Source organism: Psammomys obesus, unplaced genomic scaffold, assembly GCF_907164565.1.
Source record: "Psammomys obesus unplaced genomic scaffold, mPsaObe1.curated_primary_1811, whole genome shotgun sequence".
In the NCBI taxonomy this organism is placed as follows: domain Eukaryota; kingdom Metazoa; phylum Chordata; class Mammalia; order Rodentia; family Muridae; genus Psammomys; species Psammomys obesus.
Genome location: NW_026595981.1, coordinates 13911197 through 13932898, shown reverse-complemented (window position 1 = coordinate 13932898; position 21702 = coordinate 13911197). Strand labels below are relative to the sequence as shown.

The 21702-nt window shown below is 41.7% G+C and overlaps 1 protein-coding gene across 1 annotated transcript in view; it reads left to right on the top strand.

The window, feature by feature from the left end:
• Ankfn1 (ankyrin repeat and fibronectin type III domain containing 1) overlaps positions 1 to 19141 on the top strand; it is a 138605-nt gene extending 119464 nt beyond the window's left edge. Inside the window, exons 16-17 of the mRNA XM_055620387.1 lie at positions 2697 to 2910; positions 18342 to 19141. Coding sequence (XP_055476362.1) covers positions 2697 to 2910; positions 18342 to 19141 — 1014 coding nt within the window. The remainder of the gene's footprint in view (positions 1 to 2696; positions 2911 to 18341) is intronic.
• The last annotated feature ends 2561 nt before the right edge of the window (positions 19142 to 21702 follow it).

Here is a 21702-nt window from a genome sequence, read left to right as displayed (position 1 = left end):
CTCCGCCTCCTTCATCTGGGGGCTGCTGCCATTCCCTAACTCAACTCTCATCCCCCCCTGGTGTTGTGGTCACACTGCCACTTCTCTTCTGCCACATGTCCTTTGCCTCACTCTTGTAAGCAAGTCCTTATGAGGAGGACATCTGTCATTGGAATTAGGGCTCGCACAGACAATCCAGGTCAAACACTTCCTCGAGAATCCTTACCAAGGCCAGCTTTGCCACAGAAGGTAGTACTCACTTTTTTTATCATACAAGGTAATAGGCACAGGGTCTGAGGCTTAGGAGTTGGGAAATCTTTTAGGGATTCACATTCACCCCATGGAAGTAACCATGACTGGCCTCATACAACTGAAGACGTTATAATACTGCCCAATTTGCAGAGCACACGCACCCATATCCCCTGAATCCTTCCAATAACCAAACTGGGTAGCCATTCCATCCCTTCATTCACCATGATAGAACTCCCTCGGCATCTAGTTTAAGAAAAACACAGAAGCATAGTCCCTGTCCTTGGCAGGCACTCTAAAAAAGTTATCCACAACCATGCGGTGCCTTTAAAACAACTTTGAAACCTCTGTACACCGAATGTGACATGGCCAATAAAAGCCAGCCGAGAAAGCAACTGTTTCACCAATGAAATCCGTGCAGGACTCACCTGGGAATCCCAACTTGGCTTTCCCTCATGAACTTTGGGTTCTCTTTAAAGTCACCCCTCAACATGGCTTAGTGCTGTCTCCTGGGCCTGGCTGCTGTCCAGCTAAAGCAGTGAACAAGTCCTGGGCCTCAGTCTCATGCTTTCAGCACCAGTCCGGAATACTCTGCCAAGTCCTATACCAGGGCAGCAGAGAACTGGAAGGCACAGGGAAATGGGCCCCAGCCATGCAGTTTCACTCACCCGAGTGAGGCCTGCCTGTCACACTAAACATGACAGTAAATGTTCAGAATCTATTCCGTGGTAGGAGCACAAGGATTGTTGATGCTCTTCTTTTTTTTTTTTTTTTATAAAGAGTGTGGTTAAGGGCTGGAGAGATGGCTCAGAGAGTAAGAGCACTGGCTGCTCTTCCAGAGGTCCTGAGTTCAGTTCTCAGCACCCACATCGTGGCTCACAATCATCTATAGTGAGATCTGGTGCTCCTTTCAGGTGTGTAGGCCCACATGCAGGCAGAACGTTGTATGCATAATAAATAAATAAATATTTTTAAAAATTGCTTAAACACTAAGAGTGTGGTTAAGTATAAAGACTTAAGAAGAAATTTTGAAAATAAAATAACCCTGGGTGATACCCAATAGTTAAAACGTCTCCAGTCAGGGACACTTAACATACCATTATTCATACAACCAACACCTTCTACCTGCAGGTAGTGACACCAACTTTCTAAATGTTGGTTCTAAAAAAGACCCATGAAGTATTAGAGCTGGATGTTACCTTTGCTGTCACGTGGTTAAACTTCCTCAGCTTACAACTGAATAACGAACGCAAAGAGGTTAATGCTTTGCCAAGGCACCCAGTGAAATCAGATGAAAAGCCAACCATAGCTTTAAGTTCCTAAGAAACTGTGTCTTGGGAGACAGAACAATCAGAAAGCTCATGGCCAGTGTTCATCATGATCTAAAGAACACCTGTCATCTACGGTCAGAGACGAAATTAAACTACTAGCAACTATCATTGTACTTTATAATGAAAATCTCACTGAAATCACTATCCTAATCCTGAAAGCAAAGTGGTACTGACCTAAAACATGCTACCGTGGAGTGTTTAAACTCCTTCTTTGTATGAACAGAATATTTTATTTCCTTGGGATAAATATAAACAAATATTTTAAATTAAGAAATTAATTAAAAGATTGTATGCTTGTATAAAAGGGAAACTTTGAGTCTCAAAGGAAATAGCTAGTTATAAGATAGACATGTAAAATATTTTCTTACGTAGTTAGTAATAGAGATTGTTTAATATTTTAAAGCACATTTGCTACTAATTTTTTTCATTAATTTATTTATTTGTTCATTTCATATTCCAATCGAAACTTTCCTCCCTCCTCTCCTCCCAGTCGCACTCTCTCACCCACCTCCCCCAGACTCCCTTCCTCTCCACTCCCACCCTCCACTCCCCAACCCCCAGGAACCAACCAACTCTGGCACATCAAGTCGCATCAGGACTAAGTGCCTCCTCTTTCACTGACACACGACAAGGCAGCCCTGCCAGGAAACAGGGTCCAGAGGGAGGCAACAGAGTCCAAGTCAGATACAACCCCCACTCCCACTGTTAGGAAGCCACTTGAGGACCAGCAGTCCATCAGCTTCATTAGTGGGGGACGAGGGGGCTTTAAACTTCTTGACAAGAGCCTTTTAAAACTGCTGAGACTTTGAAAGCATTTACTTTATATATACAAAAGTAGTATGTTTAATATATAAAGTTAGATCTTTTCCATAATACAGGCATAAGTGTCCTGAAATTCATATATCACCTTCCTGACACTGTATATTTCATTACACGGTGAGAGAAAATAGTTCTCTTCGTATGTGAGTGAAGTGTTCTGCAGTGCCAGAGATAATTTAGAATTTGTCACCTATTCAATCATCACAGCACCTTATGGGATATTTGTCTGTAGTTTGCAAACAAAGCAACAAAAAAAAAAGTTGTTTTTTTCTAATGGGTACCTCATAACTTAATGACTTTCACCATTTCATTCCAAAGCAAATTGATGAAGTCTGGCGTGAAATGAGATGGATCACGGATGCTCTGCAGTATGCAAGATACAAGCAACCAGTCTCTGGCTTGGCCATCACTAAGCTGATAGACCCCTCCAATGAGCAGAATCTAAAGAAGATCAGTTCTACGTCATCACACATAGACTGTCTTCCATCAACATCCCCATCCCCAGAGATGCACAGAAGAAAGGCAGTGAGCGGTAAGCAGTAAAATCTGAGGTTCTTTGGCTCGGCTGCCAGGTTCTTGACCCTGTCTTCACTGATGAGGTTCTTTGTGTCCATGCATTGGTTCTAGCAATTAAAAGAAACAAATCCAGAACTATGGATGGGTAGGACACTAGGTCAACAGCATGAGACCACTTCACTTCACTGGGGGTTAGGGATGGTTAGGCCAGTGCTAGTCCACACGGTCAAGATACAGAAGGACCCAGAGCAAGAACGGAAATCCAGAAAGTACAGATAAGGCCTGCGGCAGTTCCAGGTGAAAACATCAGCCCAGACTCTGGTTCCATGTGAGGTAAGAGCTCAGGGTATATACCTCCCACCCACATCATGCCCTCAGGTGGAATGTGAGGAAGAGAGAAATCTTGGATAAACTAACCACCATCCTAAAATGAAAACCAAATAAGCTCAGGATAGTCATGAGCATGCTGATCTATGGAACAAGTTGAAAGAAATGCCTCACAGTGCACCTCGGAAATGAGATTATATGGCAAATACTATTAGCAGAAACACGACTGGAACAGCACAAATGTCTACAAAATATCTTTGTGCTCATAGAAAAAAAGGGAGGGTTATAAATAGAGGACATACTATCTAATACTCTTTCCTGGAGCAAGTTCAGTCTAGTGTCCTTTTTCTAGTCAAGAGAAGCAATGGCCATTCAAAGTGCCTTCCCTAATTCTACATCTTAAAAGCGCACCAATATTATAACCTCCATAATAACATTTTTAGTGAGCAGTTCTGATTTATACGCTTGTCCCATAGGGGGCAGCAGTGGTGCAGCAGAAAGAGCCCTGTATTCAAATTCCAATTTTGTTTTACTAGTTGCATGTGCTTGGGCAGATTACTGCATCTCAGTATTAGTTTCCATACACGTAAAATTAGAATAGTAATACCTACAGCCGGAGGAATCATTTGTGAGTAAAACAAACTATCAAAGAGTGAAATGTAATGGGAAGTATATTATAAATATATTATAAATATGTAGAATATAAATATTTTATGTTCTCATCTTAATATAAAACCTTTAATGGGAATATGTGCCTTTCCTGTAAGCAAGTCTGTATGTGCTCCTATTTTAAAAATCTCAGTCTCTAAAAGTCAAAACTTAGTTCATGGAAGAACATGGGAAGCAGCTAACTTTTATTACCAAAAATGTTTAGGATTTGCAAACTAATTCAACAAGATAACTATTTCAGTAGTTTCTAGGGTCATGTTTGTTTGTTTGTTCTTGTTTTTACTAATTTACATTAGCCTTGGGGATACAAATCAAATCTCACCTCTGCCAGAAAATGGTCTAATGGAAGATTTACATACTCTGACAAAAAAAAAAAAAAGAGACACTGTAACTGCCTATGGGTTACAGAGGAGATTGGCAGCATTAACCCATGTGCTCATAACACCAAAGCTGGAGGTGACGGAAACCAGCAGGAGAGGAGCAGGAAAGAGAGAGAGAGAGAGCTATGTGAGCAAATGGGACAGACTGTTGTGTGGTATACTTCAAAAAACTGCAGTCAGCCTGGCTGGCTGTCAGGATTCTGGCTACTCATTTGTCTTGTCAGTATGTGTGTATGTAAGTGCGTATATGCTAGTTGTCTACTATATTCTAGACACTGTTTTGAGTGACCAGGACATAACAAAAACTGAAGTCTCTGTGGCTATGGAACTCAGTCTAGAAGGGATGGCAAAGAAAATATGAATAAAAACAGAATAGCAGACCATTAAAACTCCAATATACGGTACAAAACAACTGGGATGAAGGCAGACAGGAAGATGTTGAATTCTAGGATGCACAGCAGAGGTCCACTTGAGAAGGCGACATCTTAACCCACCGTGGGACAAGGCAAAAATCTGGAGCTGGAGTTTTGTAAGCGGCAAAGTAACAAAAGGCCTTAAGGTAGGGTGAAAGAAAGGCCAAGTGCCAGGGCCGTGCTGAGTGAAAGATGAACAGTAAGACACAGGGTAGGAACCAGGCAGCCGCATCAGGCAGGATTCTGTAGGTCCTGCTATCAAGTTTGGATTTTCTCATCTTGTGTCAGAAGGCCACTAGAAACCATAAACAAGGATTGATAGGATCTGAGTTTCTCTTAAAATTAAATCTCACTATTGTATGAAGAGAACATACAGTGAAAATACAGGAAGCGAGAAAATTATGAAGCTAATAAAAAAGAAGAAACTAACAGGTTTTCATGATGTTATTTACCCCCCCCCCAAAAGGCATGAAAGAAAGAAAGGGAGACAGAGAAAAAGAGAGAGGGGAAAGAAAGAACTAGAAGAAAATAAGCTTGAATAGCTGGGCATATTAAATATGAATAGCTTTGAGTATTTCCACAAAAATAAACATTTCAGGAAAAATGCAATGTAAAGACGCACAGCGTCTGCCACTCTGAAAAGATAACCAGGCTAATAATAACACAAATTTAAGATACTGTTAACACATGGATCATGCCTGAAACTATAAACATGGATGAGATTACCTAGAGAGTGTATATAAAACATGAAGAGAAACACTATAGAACGTGCCCTGAGGCATGGATCAACAAGACATCTTAGATTAAGAAGGAACAACCAGCGAAAGAAGATTAATGAGAGAGAGAGAGAGAGAGGATGATGTCACAAAAACGAAAGCATGTCAAATGATGGAGAAAAGTTAAATAAAACCACCATATATTTTCTGATGCTTTGCTTCTTTCAACAAGGAAGTCATATATAGATGAGAGAAGCTTGTGAAGAAAGAGAAGACCAACAGGGTGTACTGTAAAGTCTTGGCTGTGAAAGAGAAGACAAAAGAAAGGCAGAAAGTGCTAGAGGAGTGTAAGGTTAGAAGCCAACGTCAGAAAGGCATGCTCCAGCCTTCTTTAGTCTATAGAATCCTACAAGCAGCTTTGCGATTCTATTTCCACCTTCACAGCTCATCTGCTCTCTCTGTTCACAGAATTTTCCCAGTGTTTAATCTTCTAGCCACAGGTTCCCAAGTGGGCTCCTCCTAGACTCTATGAGGGTGGCCTCCTCTATGCCCTAGAAATGCCAGACTCTCACGTTGGCCTGAGGATGGATTACACACACTCCCTGCTGGGAGGATCTGCCCAGTTGCATTCAGATTTTATTATTAACATAAAATGTGAGTGATCATCATTCTGTTTCTTAAAATATAATTCTCTCTTGGGTCCATTTATTTCTCTGAAGCCGAGATTCCTTAGGCTGTGAAACACTAAGACATGGAAAACAGCAAGTGGCAAATAGAACCTATTGACAAGAACACACTGTTGAGCACTAGGGAGAAACAGTGTGCTATCTCCTTGCAGAAGAAAAGCACTTCAGAGCAGTGGGATCTGTCCCTGTACTCTTTCTCTCCATACGTGTGACCACTCTGAGTTGTTTGGAAATCACTTGTGACTGGGGAGAATCCGATTTAGACAAGCAGCCCACGCTCACTGGGTCACTCACAAAGTCCATAACCCAGTTCCGTTCTATGTCGGCAGAACTTGCTCAGCTTCTAAGGGGCCTGCTGCAAATATAGAGCCTATCACAAACTTCCCCCTTGGTGCCAGCCCAAGACTCTGTCTTGGAGTTGTTGAGTATGCTGGATTTGTTTGAGCAAGGAGTAGAACTTTTAACTTCCCAATTCTTTGTGGTTTTCAAAACAGAAAGAACTCCTCTGAGTCGATTAAAATTAAGCATCTCCCAAGGGCCCGAGGGGGAAAGTTGGCTCTAAGACAAGTTATCCTAAAGTAGGGGCAGGAAGATTTGGTCCATCGCATGGGCATTCTTCTCCCACTCCTTTTCTGTGGGCACAGTGTCACAGGAAGTAACATTCTCCCCCGACACTGATGTTTCTCCTGGGGACATGTGGGCAAGGCAGCAGAGGGAAGATCGGCTGTTGCTTTCTTCAGATGTGCTTGAAGATCATCCCAGTCTTCCAAATGTGAAACTTCCTCACAACCTTTTCCCAGAAGAGGTCAGAAACAATGTGGCATAAATCAATTGGTCCCTTGAGGTACTACTACTTCTGTTGGAAAATTAAAAGATGAACAAAACTGCCTAAGGCTTGATGAGTTGATACATTTTTTATTTATAAATTATCTAAGTTCTATTAAATACATGGAAACAGAGCCAGTGAGGCATATATGTATGGATAGTGATATGTTACACGTGGGTATAGACTTTAGAGAAATATGACCTGAAATTCCTTTCTTTCTGTCTTGCCACTAACACTACTACCTCCCACCTTTAAGAAAAAAAAAAAAAAAGCAATAACTTTAAATGGACAACTCTTTCCAGAAATGTCATCCCCCCATAACATTTTCAAGACCCACAGCCTCTCCACTCTCCTGCTATTGGCCTGACCTACAGAGACCAGGAGTTACCACACCCATCACAATGGAAAGAAAACCAAGCTTCCTGAGCCAGCACTAATAGTAAGGGCAAACCTTCACCTAGCACCTCCCAGGTCATGCAAAGAGGAAGCTCAGCTTCTCCCAGTGCTGGCCTGCCCAGTGCCCTCCAAGGGAAAGTAGGAAGCACCACATCAGCCAATACAAGCTGTGCAAGGTGCCTGCCATGATTGACAGAGCAGATGACCTGGATCTGGTGAGGGAAGCTGCACTTTGCATTCTTGTCCAGGAAGGGAGGAAGCAGCAGTGGCCTACATCCTTGGAAACTCTCCAGGGTGCCCTGGATGCATCCTGGAGATTCTCCCAGCATGCTCTGGGAGGGCTATGCCACTCCAAGCAAGAAGTTCTACTGCCTCTTCTAATAAATAATCCAACAGTTGTGAAAGTCAAGTATTATGATCAAATCGCGCTAGAACAGCATTTCCTAAGGGCAGGTTCATGAACCAAAAGGTAGCTTAACACCCCATTTTCTGGCTCTTTTACACCTCCTTCCTGGATTACTACAGTTATAATTCTTAGCTTTATTTACCTCTTATCTCCAGTGCTATAGGAGCCATATGGTAAACTATATCATTTATTAGCTCATTATTTAATATCATTAGGAAATATAGTACTGAATACCATGCAGGAAAACATTCCTCTTCCTGATCATGAAGAGAATTCTCACAGAAACATCCTACAGTGTATTTGAATATTCACTTACAATCTTAATTAATAACCTTCATCCCTCAATAATACTAATACTTTCTCTCTGTACGGTACCTAAACTATACTCAACAAATCTATTTAATCTGCATAACACCTGTGGAAGCCTATCAACCTCCACTCTATAGACAAGGTTCAGACGAGCTAAGTAATTGGCTCAAAACTGAATATACAATAAGAAGCAAGGCAAGCCTGCGGCCAACGATGGTCTCACTTTTATCAGTTGTTCTTTCTGCACATGTGGGTGGAGTCTCACTCAGTTCAGGTATCACCAAAGATAGAGAAATGGTATGTGTGGTTGTCCTCACGAATTTCTCTGGCAAGCCAGGTAAATTAGATCTTCCCAGGATGCCTTCCAAAGGACTGCTTTTCAGACAATCAATCTCACTCCTCTTTATGCGACAGATTTCCATATTCATTCCAGTTTCACTCTGGCTCAGTGTACTTCCCACACAAGGGGCTAATTTGAGGACAACTAAGACACAGTCTAATGGGAAGGGAATGGGAAGGGCCCCATGCTCTGCTTAATCGCCATGCTCAGATTAGAAGACATAAGAAATGCAGAAGACTCTACATAGCCTCTTGCTTACTTTGTTCCTCAGTCCATTCCTTCACTGACGGAAGTTGAAACTATGCTAAACAGAGATGAGTAAGGCAGGGTGCATGCTCTCTAGAGAGCATATAGTCCAAAGAATGAGAGAAATATGAGTGAGTAGATGATTTATAATGAAACTTAGGAAGTGTAGTAACATGGATATGAATAAAGTACACTGAAAGCTGAGAGAACAGGGCAACTAATGCTACCTGAGGAAGCTGGTATGGGCCCTCCCAAGAGACAGGATCTGAAAATATGACACACTACTGACAATTTACAACATCAGCTTCTCTGAAACTACATTCCACACTCCTTGGTCTTCTCTAAACAATAAATGTCTCTCTCTATTTGAAAATTGGGATGCTGGAGAGGTGGCTCAGTAGCACTTGGTGCTCTTGCAGAGAACCAGAGTTCAGCTCCCAGCACCCACGTAAGTTGACTCCAGGGATCCAATGCCCCCTTATAGCCTCATCAGGCACCCGCATGCAAGTGCACATACACATACATATACAGTAAAAAGTAAATAAATCTTGAGTACAAATTGCTTTAGCTAAGTACTTGACTTATTAACTAGAAAGAGAAAGATGCCAAACTCATCAGGGACCACGTCTTGTTATAGTCATTTTACTCTCTGTTTCTAGTGGGTTAAATAGTGACACCATCATCTCCCAGAAGATATGTCTAAGTGTTGACCTTTGCATCTTGGTCTTGTGGCCATATTCAGAAAAAAAAATATTGCAAGATATAACTAATGATCTTCAGATAAGACCATTCTGAATTATCTGGGCCCTTAACCCAATATCAAGAGTCTTCATAAGAAACAGAAGACATGGACACGGGGGTGGGGGGGAGCTGTGAGACAATAAAAACAAAATGAATGCTACCAGAAGCCAAAAAGAAGCAAGAAACCATTCTTTTCCCCCTTAAGATCCACCAGAGGGAATGTAGTCCTGCCTATACCCTGCATTTGAATTTGGACTTCCAGGGCTATGAGAGATACACCCCTATTCTCTGAAGCCATCGAGTGCTACATTTGCTAGAGCGGTGACAGGAATGAGCAGGAGCAACCCCTAGACTCTCTTGCCAGGAACTAGAACTAATGTAATTCTGTGTCAGTCGCTCAGATGAACCTGATCCCTGCTTTCAGGATGCCTCCAGAGAAAACCCATGGAAATTCTTGGGTGGCTAGCAGTCTCTGGAGAAGCATGAATCTGTATCTGGGTACCTGTTCTGCATTAATCAGCTACATCAGTTACAAAATTTAGTAAGTTTAAACTTCAGTATTTTCATTGGCAAAATGTGGGGAAAAAAACAAGCATTAAATAAAGCTGTTTGGTGACTTGGCATTATAGATGGCTCACAGTAACTGAACACCAGATAGTGTTGTTATTGTTGGGATACAAACAAGCACACCAAGATAGCTTCAGTAACCATAGAGGTGGGGAGGGAAATCCGACTAAAGTCAATTCAGATCTTCAGTTAGCCTCTCTCACTTCCTGACTCCTAAGGCACCATCATCAGAAAGAAGCAACAATTATGGGTTCCTGTTTCTTTCAGTGTCTGATTTTCCCCCATTAGAGGTTGGAGAAAGCACTGTCTGAACTGTTTTTTGTTTTTTTTTTGTTTTTTGTTTTTTTTTTAAACTGTGTGGCTTGGAGGCACAGCTCAGCAGTGGAGCACTTGCCTAACGTGTCCAAGGTCCTGCACCCAATCCTCAGCACCAAAATATTTAAAACAGACAGAGATGGCAATCACTTAGTTTAAGCCTGTATTCCTTTCTCTCTTTTTTAATGCACAAAACAAAACAAAAAACTCTTCATTAAAAAAAAGTTTAAAACCTTTCCATATTTATCCATCTTTCCTAATCATGTGTCTCCAAGGACAACATATTTTTCTATCTCTGAAAGCACCAACAGTGGTTCTCACAACCCTGATCCACCCTCCTGTTTATAGTCATCAGCCTCATCATATATCTTCAACACACACACACATACACACACACACACACACACCCCTCTTCAACTTCCCTACCATAGCATGTTCCCATTTACTCTCCTGGATTCTCTGGCCATCTCCTGAAACTCAACTTGACCCAGATCAAATTCACCATCCTCTCTGCTGCCCAACCTAACAGGGCTACAATATGACGACCTCCTGGTTTTCCACGTCTACACTTGCAGGCACTGCGATTTAAAAACTTCTAGTGACTTTGAGGCATCATAAATGTCCTCCTAATTGTCTGAGACACTCCTCCCTAGAACTGCCCTGATTACCAAGCTCTCATGCAGATTAACAAGTCTAGGCAGAGATGCTGGCCCTGGCTATCTAATCAAAAGGATCTCCCTCCCGAGTTGCTCTCCAGCTAAAACCCAATATCATTTTGTTCACAGAACCTTGTATTCTCTAAAATTTATGTTTTCTGGCTGATTTGTTGTCTGATTCACACCCTAATTAGATGCGTAAAAGCAGAATCCTTAACCGTCTGGCATAAATTCATGCTCAATAAACATCTTAAAATGAGTGGCTTTCCTGCAAGTCTACTTCCTCCATATAAACACTGGCACTGCTCAGCACCACAGCCTGAGCATACAGCCGACACCTACCTAGGTTCCTCGTTGGCCTCTATGCTCTCCCTTCTTCACTGTTGTCTCAGACTATCCTACATCACACTTCCCATCCTGTCCTTTCTTCAAAACCCTTCAGTAATTATCCATTGGCTATAAATCTTGGAGCAAGCTTCTTATCTAAGCATTCCATCCTTTCTTGTTCCATCTGCTTTTTAATTGGATTCTCTTTAAAAAACTTTTTTTTGAAATAATTGTAGACACAAGATCGCAGAAAGTTCTTGTATTCCCTCCTTCACCCCCCCCATATTAACAATTTACACAACACTTGTATATTATCAGAAGAAGAAAGCTGATGTAACCCACATTGCAAGTTCAGATTTCACCAGTTAGTGACACACATGTTCCTGTGGATGTGGATGTATCTACACATGAGAGAGCCTCATACGTGCAGCTTGACACCATTTGATCACATACTTGGCACTGGATATCAACCACCACTGTCATGATACTCAGCTGTAACCTTCCCACAATGCTCTTGATTACCCTTTCCTAGACTTACCACTCTTCCAGCCCTCCCCATGGCAACCCGCAGTCTGTTCTTCATCCCTAGGTTCTAGCACAAATATTACACAGATGGAATTCTTTCCTTTTATTGGTAAAAAGTATTCCATATAATGGGTGTGCCACAGTTTAGACATTCATTCACTGAAGGACGTAATGGCAGTCTAGAATTTTTACTACCAAAAAAAAAAAAAAAAAAAGCTACTTTGAACTTGTGAGCACAAACAAGCCTCAATTAAAAAAAAAAAAAAACCTTCCAAGTGTGCAACTGTTGACCCTTCCATTGTAGTTTCTGATCTCCCAAATTCCATTCTTGCTCCCACGTCCTAATCAAGTGGACTTGTTTGTACCATTTTCACTTTTTCCCATTTATAATCCTGTTGTGATTACAAGCATATTTATTACAAAAGCCTGCCTTGAATCACTTTTAGAAAGTGGATGCAGAAATAAATTAATATATGAAAGAGTAGACAAAGAAGGGGAGAAAAGGAATAGACAATGAGGGGAGAAAAAAAATAAATAAAAGATGGTGTACTAACTTTGCCCCAATAAAATGGTATCTCTTTTTCCTATAAACCTGCGTCTTATATACTACACTTCTCTTATAAAACCTATATTCTGCCACAGTCCTGTGAACACATATTTGCCTCATACTTGCACTAAAACAGTAAAATCCCTAGAAGCAGATGTTCTGACTTCTTAGATATTTTAGTTCCACTTGTGTACTGAGTACAAATGTTCCACAACCTTCCATGGAGTTACACTCCAATAAGATAACCTGAATAAGTATTTAATACACCTAACTTACCAGGAGGCGTACAAGTAACCTATGGTTAGGGTAGGAATCAAAAGACAGCACACACACACATACCATGAGCGTGAAATAAACAAATGAAGGGGGGAGGGGAAACATTCTAGATGTCTAAAAATCTCTAATACAAAAAAAAAAATCCTGAAACTGACTCCCTAACAAACTTCATCCTTGCATTTTTCAACATTCTTGCAACAGTCATGTCTACCTTTCCGCCATGAACAAGCAAACGGGGGAAGCTTATGGTTTTATTTTGTTAATACCTGTTGTATTACGTAATACCATAATGTAAGCCACTCCTGAATACGGGCTCCCTTGAAGAAACTCTACAAGTAGACTCATTTCCTTCTCTTAGTGCTTCTGTGCTTCTAAGTCTGCCTATCACAGCATTCTCAACCCCGAGATGATGTCTAGCTTTTCACTACTACAAATCACAGTGCAGCAAGCGACTAGTAAAAATGTCTCCGTATGCACATGGCGACAATGTCTCAAACAAAGATCAGAAAAAGGACTCGTGAGGACAAATGAGATACACATATTTTTTTAACAGACTCTGCCAAGTTTCAGCCCCAAAAGCTGAACCAATTTAGATTCGTCATCATCATGTGAGAGCTCTCGGTTGCCCACACATCAGTAACACACAATACTGGCACTCTTAATTTTCTTGTTGTTTTTTTGTAAATCTGTAAAAACTTGCCTCTTTGTTCAGCTCTACTTTATTAATTATTACCTGAACTGAAGAGAGTGTCATAATGTGTAGGTCATCCATTTGTGTTATTCTTTCCAAATGTTTGTCCTTACCTTCTGCTCATTTTCACTGTCTTCTGATTTGTGGTTCTTTATATACCCGGGATAGTAACTTTTTTGTTATAGTGCTATTATTTTTTTTTCTTACAACCCACCGCTTACTTTCTTTGTTTATGGCATCTGTTTGTTTTACAAAGCATCTATGTCAAATTAATCAATCACTTCTTTAGAGTTGTAGGGTGTGCCTTATTTCAAAAGGCCTTCCCACACAAAAAATGCACATATGTTGTTTTCTAATATTCTGGAATTATTATTATACTTAACCATATGGAATTTATATATATGTATATATATATATATATATAGAATGCAGTAATGATTTATTTTACTAAAAGGATATTCAATTATCACAACACTACATATTGAATAATCTATTTCATTCGCTAATTTGAAATATTACTTTTATCACAAAATTATAGCTGCTTTCGGGCTTTTTTATATTCTACACATCCATCCATCCATTTCTGTAAAATATTGTTTTTTATAAATGTATTATGTGTTTACCATAGCACAAGAAGTAGAGATAAACAACCTACAGAAATCAGCATTCTCTCTCTCTCTCTGTGTGTGTGTGTGTGTGTGTGTGTGTTTGTGTGTGTGTGTGTGTGTGCGCTATGAGTACTGAGAATCATCAGGTAAGCAGAAATTACTTTTACTTGCTGAGGCATCTCACACATCCTCATTACCATCATTTCATTCACTTCTTATGTTACATTTTACCAAGTTCCTGCTTTATAGAAGGCACTTTGAGAGGCTGCTGCCTTATTGTTCTTTGTACTAAGCTCCTTTTCTTAAGTGTATGATTTATTAAAGTAAGAAGCCTAGTTTTGTCCTAGTGCTCCTCTCCAATGGAACTGAGAAAATGATTCAAATGAGAAACTATGGCAGTTAATTAGAACCATTGGTACCTGTAGGAAAGTATGTAATTGGCTGACAATTCTTCCTTCCCTCTTCTCAATACTTGCCAGGTTTTATTGTGAGTGAACTATATATTGTATCTCACTGTCTTTGGGTTTGGCCATGTAACTTACCAGTAGCAGTAGAATGTGAGTGGATGTGACTAAGGAGTCTTTTAAGTGATCTATGTTGTCTTGCTTGCTTTCATGTATTTCTGTCATTTTTATGTTGAGAAAGAGCCTCATAATCAGAAATCCCAGAACAAGACATAAGGAAAATACATACAGCAAGGCCTTTTGAACCTAGAAAACTTACAGGTCTAAGCTCAGAGAGAGGAAGAGAGAGACAGACATAGAGAGATTTGATGTTGCCATAAGCCATAGCTGTTGGGAGCTAAGTACTATACAGCAGAATTGCTGTGATAGTCAGGTCTCCCCATTCTGTCTTTACAGCTCAACTAAAAATAGAGATTGTCAAATAAAGAGGCCATTGCTATAGTTTGAAAAAGTGCTATAATTCCCAAAAGTCCATGTGTAAAAAAGGGTCCATGTTTCCAGGGTGGTGCTATGGGGAGGCAGTTAACAAAGTAAAGTGAGAGCTCTCTGGGTCATTGTAGGCATGCCTTTGAATGGGATCCTAGGATCCTGCATTGCTTCCTGGTAGGAAGATCAGCAGGTCACATGGCAATGCATTCCCACTATTACGAGCAGCTTGTCTCAAGCCAAAAATAATGTATCCATCTGATTACCATCCATCCATTTCTATACTGACACTATAAAGTTCAAATGACCAAAGGTCTATAGTCTGTTTTATGTGGTTAACCATCTCTTCCCTAATTATATCTTCAAGTTGATTATTCTCATAAATCTCCTCTAGACAAATTTTCAAAACCATTTACAGAATTCTATTTTAAAATACATGGAAAACTTTATTAGAGTTGCTTTAAATTTCCAGTGTTTTTTAAGAAATAGATTGTTCAATATACAGTGCTGTAACAATTGGCTATCTTTTTAGTAAAATAAGTAAGAATCCTATTTATTCCACATTCCACAGATAGAAATAAATTCCATGTGGTTAAATATAATAAACAAATCCCAGAATATTATAAAACAGTATTTTTTTTTGTAATTTTGTGTGGGAAGGCCTTTTAGACAAGGCATATGCCTAGAACTCTAAAGAGATGGTTGATAAATTTGACATAAATGCTGTGTAAAATCTGGCACTCTCAGACAACTAGGAATAGCGCTTCCCCAAGATCCAGCCATACCATTCCTAGGCATATATCCAAAAGAGGCTCAAGCACACAAAAAGGACATTTGCTCAACCATGTTTGTAGCAGCTTTATTTGTAATAGCCAGAAACTGGAAACAACCCAGATGCCCCTCAACTGAAGAATGGATGCAGAAATTGTGGTACATCTATACAATGGAATATTACTCAGCAATGAAAAATAAGGAAATCGTGAAATTTGCAGGTAAATGGTGGGACCTGGAAAGGACCATCCTGAGTGAGTTGTCCCAGAAGCAAAAAGACACACACGGTATATACTCACTCATATAAACATACAACATAAGATAAACCCACTAAAATCTGTACATCTAAACAAAATAAGCAAAAGAGAGGACCCTAACTAAAATGCTCAATCCCCATCCTGAAAGTCAAAGAGGATGGACATCAGAAGAAGAAGAAAACAGGAAACAACCTAGGAACCTGCTACAGAGGGCCTCTGAAAGCCAGAAGAAGAAAACAGGAAACAACCTAGGAACCTGCCACAGAGGGCCTCTGAAAGCCTCTGCCCTGCAGACTATCAAAACAGATGCTGAGCCTGATGGCCAACTGTTGGGCAGAGTGAATGGAATTTTATGTAAGAAGTGGGAAATAGTAAGAGCTGGAGAGGACAGGGTCTCCACAAAGAGAGCAACAGAACAAGAAAATTTGAACACAGGGAACTTCCCAGAGACTCACACTCCAACCAAGGACTATTCATGGAGATAACCTAGAACCCCTGCACAGATGTAGCCCATGGCAGTTCAGTGTCCAAGTGGGTTACATAGTAATGGGAAGAGGGACTGCCTCTGACATAAACTGATTGGCCTGCTCTTTGATCAACTCCCTCTGAGGGGGGAGCAGCCTTACCAGGCCACAGTAGAGGACAATGCAGCCACTTTTGATGAGAACTGATAGACTAAGACCAGAAAGGAGAGGAGAAACCTCCCCTATCAGTGGACTTGGGGAGTGGCATGCATGCAGAAAGGGGAGGGAGGGTGGGATCAGGAGGGGAGGAGGGAGGGGCTTATGGGGGGATACAAAATGAATAAAGTGTAATTAATAAAAAATTTTTAAAAAAAGTAAAAGCAAAGATAAAGATTTTTAAAAAATGTTTTCTAAATTAACATGAATATTATATGCTAAGTAGCTACTATAGGCTTAACACTGTAGGAAAACCAACAAACTTTAGACAGCATTTGCCATCAAAAATGTTTGATACCATTGAGGGAAAAGATATAACCAACTCTTGCATGAAATGACAAGTGTAGAACCAACTTTTAGCTCACTCAAGACTATTATATATACCTTGAGAATGATTTCTACCTCATTCTTTTTTGTTTGGTTGGTTGTTTGGTTGTCTGTTTGGCATTAAAAAAATAAATCTCAATGTACTGAATGTTTATATTTATAATCAATAGGTTTTAGTCTTCCCAAGTAAGTTCCAAAATTATCATCATGTATAGTTAAACTGAAGCTCAAAGAGGTAATTTTTCCAGGGTCAGCAAAAGAAGTACAGGGCAGTTAAGAGTTGAAACCAGTTTTCTCATCTTCTGCCATCAATGTCTCCTTCCTTCCCCCGTTTAAATTGCTGCTGTTTTGTCAAATGCAAAATTTACCTCTGATTCCCTTCACTCGGCCCAAAATTTGGCTATGAGTCTCGGCATTTCCTTCAATACCCTGCTGGTAGATTCTTTCAGACTTCCTCTGTGGTAGGCTCCCATCCTGTTCCCTGTCTTCTCTCGTTTCCCATGTCTATCCTGTTTGCCCTTCTGGGTGAGGTTTTAGCCTCTTCCCTAGGGTCCTCCTTGTTGTTCAGTTTCTTTAGGACTGTATATTTTAGTATGTTTATCCTATTTTATATGGGTAATACCACTTAAAGTGAGTGTATACCATGTGTGTCTTTCTGCTTCTGAGTTACCTCACTAGGATGATCTTTTTTAGTTCCATGGAAGAAGGGGGAGATAGAAAGACCTGAAGGGAATAGTTGCTCCACAAGGAGACCAACAAACCCAAAAAAATCTGAGCCCAAGGGGTCCTGCAGAGACCAATGCTCCAACCAAGAACCATGCATGGAGAGGACCTAGACCCCCTACTCATATGTAGCCCATATGTAGGCAGCTCAGTCTCCATGTAGGTTCTCTAGTAAATGGGTGCAGGGGCTGTCTCCGACATGGACTCAGTGGCTGGCTCGATCAACTACTCCAGGGGCAGGGGGAGGGGTGCAGCCTTGCCAGGCCACAGAGGAAGAGGATGCAGCCTGATGAGACCTGATAGGCTAGGGTCAGATAGAAGGGGAGGAGGACCACCCCTATCAGTGGCCTAGGGGGAGGGGTATGGGGGAGGGGGGCTACAGCCAGGATACAAAGTGAATAAATTATAATAAATAAATAAATAAATAAATAAATAAATAAATAAATAAATAATTGAAAAAAATTACCTCTGAAATAAGAATAGAGAAATAATAACACTCAGCTTTGATTCTCACCCATCCTCTCTAAAGGCAGGTGCCAGAAAATAACCATAGGATTCATGTGTAGGAAGTGAGGGAATGTCCCCCACAACTACTGTCCGGACTAGACTTGTAAGTTACCTTTAAACCAAGATGAGAGCCTACTATATAATCTGCAGAGTACCGTTCTCAGTGAAAATGTGCAGCCCTTGGCCCAAGTGTTAAGAATTTAAAATCGTGACAAAAAAAGAACAATAGTAAATGCCTTTCCAAGCAAGGGTTGAACCTGCTTCAGCCTAGGGATAAAACCCGCACTGAGAGTCTTCTTCCTAACGTCTGTCCGTGGCTTTGCAGAGTCCCAGCCCTGCTCTGATGAAGAAGGTTGCTCAGAAGTCTTCCTCCCCACAGACAGTGACTACGACTCCAGCGATGCCCTGAGCCCTCGAGACCTGGACCTGGTTTACCTGTCATCACATGACATTGCCCAGCAGGCCCTCAGCGGCCTCAGTGGCAGCGCCCCAGATGTCCTACAGGTGCACGACATGAAGGCCACCATGGGGCCCGGCCAGGACCCTCAGGGCCCCCCGGTGCAGGGCCCAGACACTGACCACTCATGTGCAGAGTTCCTCCACAGCCTGACCCTCACGGGCTTGGCACCCAAGAACCATGCCAAGATGGTGCCGGGCACGCGGCCGCCGCTGGGCTTCCTGGGAAAGCGGAAGCCGGCCAAGCACCAGCACTACGGAGGCTTCAGCCGCCACCACCGCTGGCTGCGCATGCACAGCGAGACGCAGTCCCTGTCGCTCTCTGAAGGCGTTTACACCCAGCACCTGTCTCGGGCCTGCGGCCTGGCTCAGGATCCTAGGGAAGCAGAGCGGCCTGGACCTGTCGGGGATGAACCTCGGGGTCTGCCTCTGACCCACGCGGCTAGCCTCCCAGAGGAGCGGAGGAGCTGCCTCCAGGACCCAAGGCGGTCAGTGCACAGAGTCTATGTGGAACCCTACCCCGACACACTCGTGGGCCAGGACACAAAGCTGTGGACCCGTCTGAGCCCTACCCCTGCAGGCCGTAGCAGCCTGCCAAGCCCCACGAGTTCAGAGATAAGTCCAGACCCCACTTCTCCGGTTTCAGAAATATTAAGTAGTATGCTTTAGGAGAGCCCACACTGGCTATCTGTTATTCCCCTGCTCTTCCTTGCATTTCCCTCACCATAGCCCCATCCTGCCCCCACTGCGTTCCCAATTTATTTTCAAAAGTTTTGAAAGTTAGACATCCAAAGATCACGGGTTCAAAGCTCTTTTTTCTTTTTTTTTTTTTTTCCAAAGTGAGGGACAGGATGGGGAGCGGGGGAAGGCGAGAGTTGTCACTACCATTCCCACCTCACCCTAGAAAATGTATGGAGTCTGAGACCCGTGATTCACATATGTAACTCCTTTTGCAGCACCTGCGGCCGAGCTAGGCCAGCCCAAGGAAGACATCAGCGATTTTCTGGTTAATCTCACACCTGGGCTTGGTGTTCTTTTCTGAGTTTGTGGTTGATGAAGAAGTTCAATGGATGGGAATAAGATTAACATAGCTTTTCCCTCAAATTCAAACGTTGAGAAGAATCTGATGAAAAGAAGCCCGTGTTGCGTCTCAAGGGCGAGGGTTCAAGTAGACCTGAGCTGGCTTTTCCCTCAGTTAAAGCAAGCTATTCTAAAATGCAGGCTTTTCAGGACTCCCCAAGTCCAGTTTATCTATCGGCACTTGCCTGGGCAAGTGGGGCTTGGGTAGGCCTTTTCTTCACTTAGTGTTATGTGGAGAACACCAGAAACAAAAAGTGGAGGACACTTCTTTTCTAGCCCTGTTTTGCAAGACAGAATAGGGCAGGAAGCAGCCTTTCTGGCACGGTCAGATCCCATTCAGTCATGACAATGAACAGTAAATTATTCCAGAGTGCAAAGAGATGGCTGAGTTAAGTGAAAGCCTGAATTATAGCAATGAAAGGGGGAAAGAGAAAGAAACAGAAATCCTTTCTCTTTGCAGCAAACCAAATGAGTCCACAGCGTCTGTACCATTTAGAATGGCGGTGAATACGCACCAGATTTTAAACTGATCAGTTGCTGAACTAGAAAGTGTCCACCAGATACGGTCAGGTAGTGATAGGCTCCTCCAAGCCTATCACTTAGAGGAGCACATCATCAGTCACCCCTCATCACTGGTCAAAACTGTTGAAGGCTGGAGTGGGTACGCTCTACCTTAACCCTGCTCCTTATAGTGTGAGTCCCCCACCACCTTTCCCAGGCCGTCGGACCCATTTGGCCATACGGGAAATGTGTCCTTAGTAGCCTCAGCTGTGGTTTAAGCCAAGTGCGTGCTCAGTAGCACCTGGAAATCCTGCTTCAGTCACCTTGCCTCCTACCTGAATTTCTCACAAGTGAGAAACTCAAACGGAAACAACACTGCAGATTCAAGAGAGGCACAGTTCTCCTAGAGCCAAGACCATTCAGTTCACCAACATTCTAGAGTCTTTTTTTTTTTTTTTTGCATAGCGGGCCTTTCCATTAACTGCGGTTCTTTACTATCCTGTCCCTGTCCATGAAGTCCTACACTACTCTTGAAAGTTCATGCAAACTCTATGCTCTATGTTCAGCATGGGATTCTAATTCCCTCTGTGAAAAATATATTAAATGTAAATAATTGCCTGATCCAAAAGATATAGCTTTGGCCAGTCGACTGTGGTTATTAGAAAACTAAAGCCATGATCTCAGCATTTTTTTTTTCCTCTTAAGAGATATTATGCTCAGTGAACCCTCAAGGAATCTTGATTAAAATATCTGCTGGGCATAGTGGCACTCTTTAAATCCTAGCACTCGGGAGGCAGAGGCAGGAAGATCTCTGTGAGCTCGAGGCCAGCCTGCTCTACAAAGTGAGTTCCAGGATAACCAGAGCTGTTAAAAACGGAAACTCTGTCTTGAAAAAATAAATAAATAAATAAGTAAATGAGATGCATAGAATTTCTTTGCTATACCTGGTAGGATTTTAAAATAAAGTTTTCTTCTGTCTCAGTGAATTATGGAAGGGATGAGGGTATGTATCTTAAGCCTTTGTCCTCACAGATATGTCAGTTAAGGCTGGAGATGTTAAATGAGTGAAGATTGCAAGAGCTGTCTTAATGTCAGGATTAGAACTCAAAATACCTCCTTTGTAAAGACATAAATTGGCACATACCTTGCCATCTAGCAATTGTCTAATCTGCTTTCTTTATTTCATAAAGCCCTCTACTTCTTATTCCAAATTTGAAAAAAAAAAAAATATCTGTGCGCAACCTTTACATTACAAGTTTCCAACCTTATGAAGCTCTTTATTGCTGGAGAACACAAATTTTACCAATAGACATGTAAGTCAACTAATAAAAACCAACTTTAGGAGAAATATCCATTTAAGTTATATCTCCTCCTTAATATTAGGAACGACAGAGTTGTCTGCATTTTGTTTTTACCCGTTTCTAATTAGAAAAGGGATTGAGCACACTGACTGTATTTGTAAAATGGATTGCTAAAAGTCTGAAGAACGGAGAAGGAAAAATGGCGCTGATCCTGACATTCTGTGGGGCATACGGGATAGCTTATGATGGGGACCTCCGACAGGGAGTCACGGCAGAGGTTCGACCACTTTCCTAGTCTTTTGTTCAGCAACTCACTAAACCCAACTACACGAAGTAAAAAATGCACTC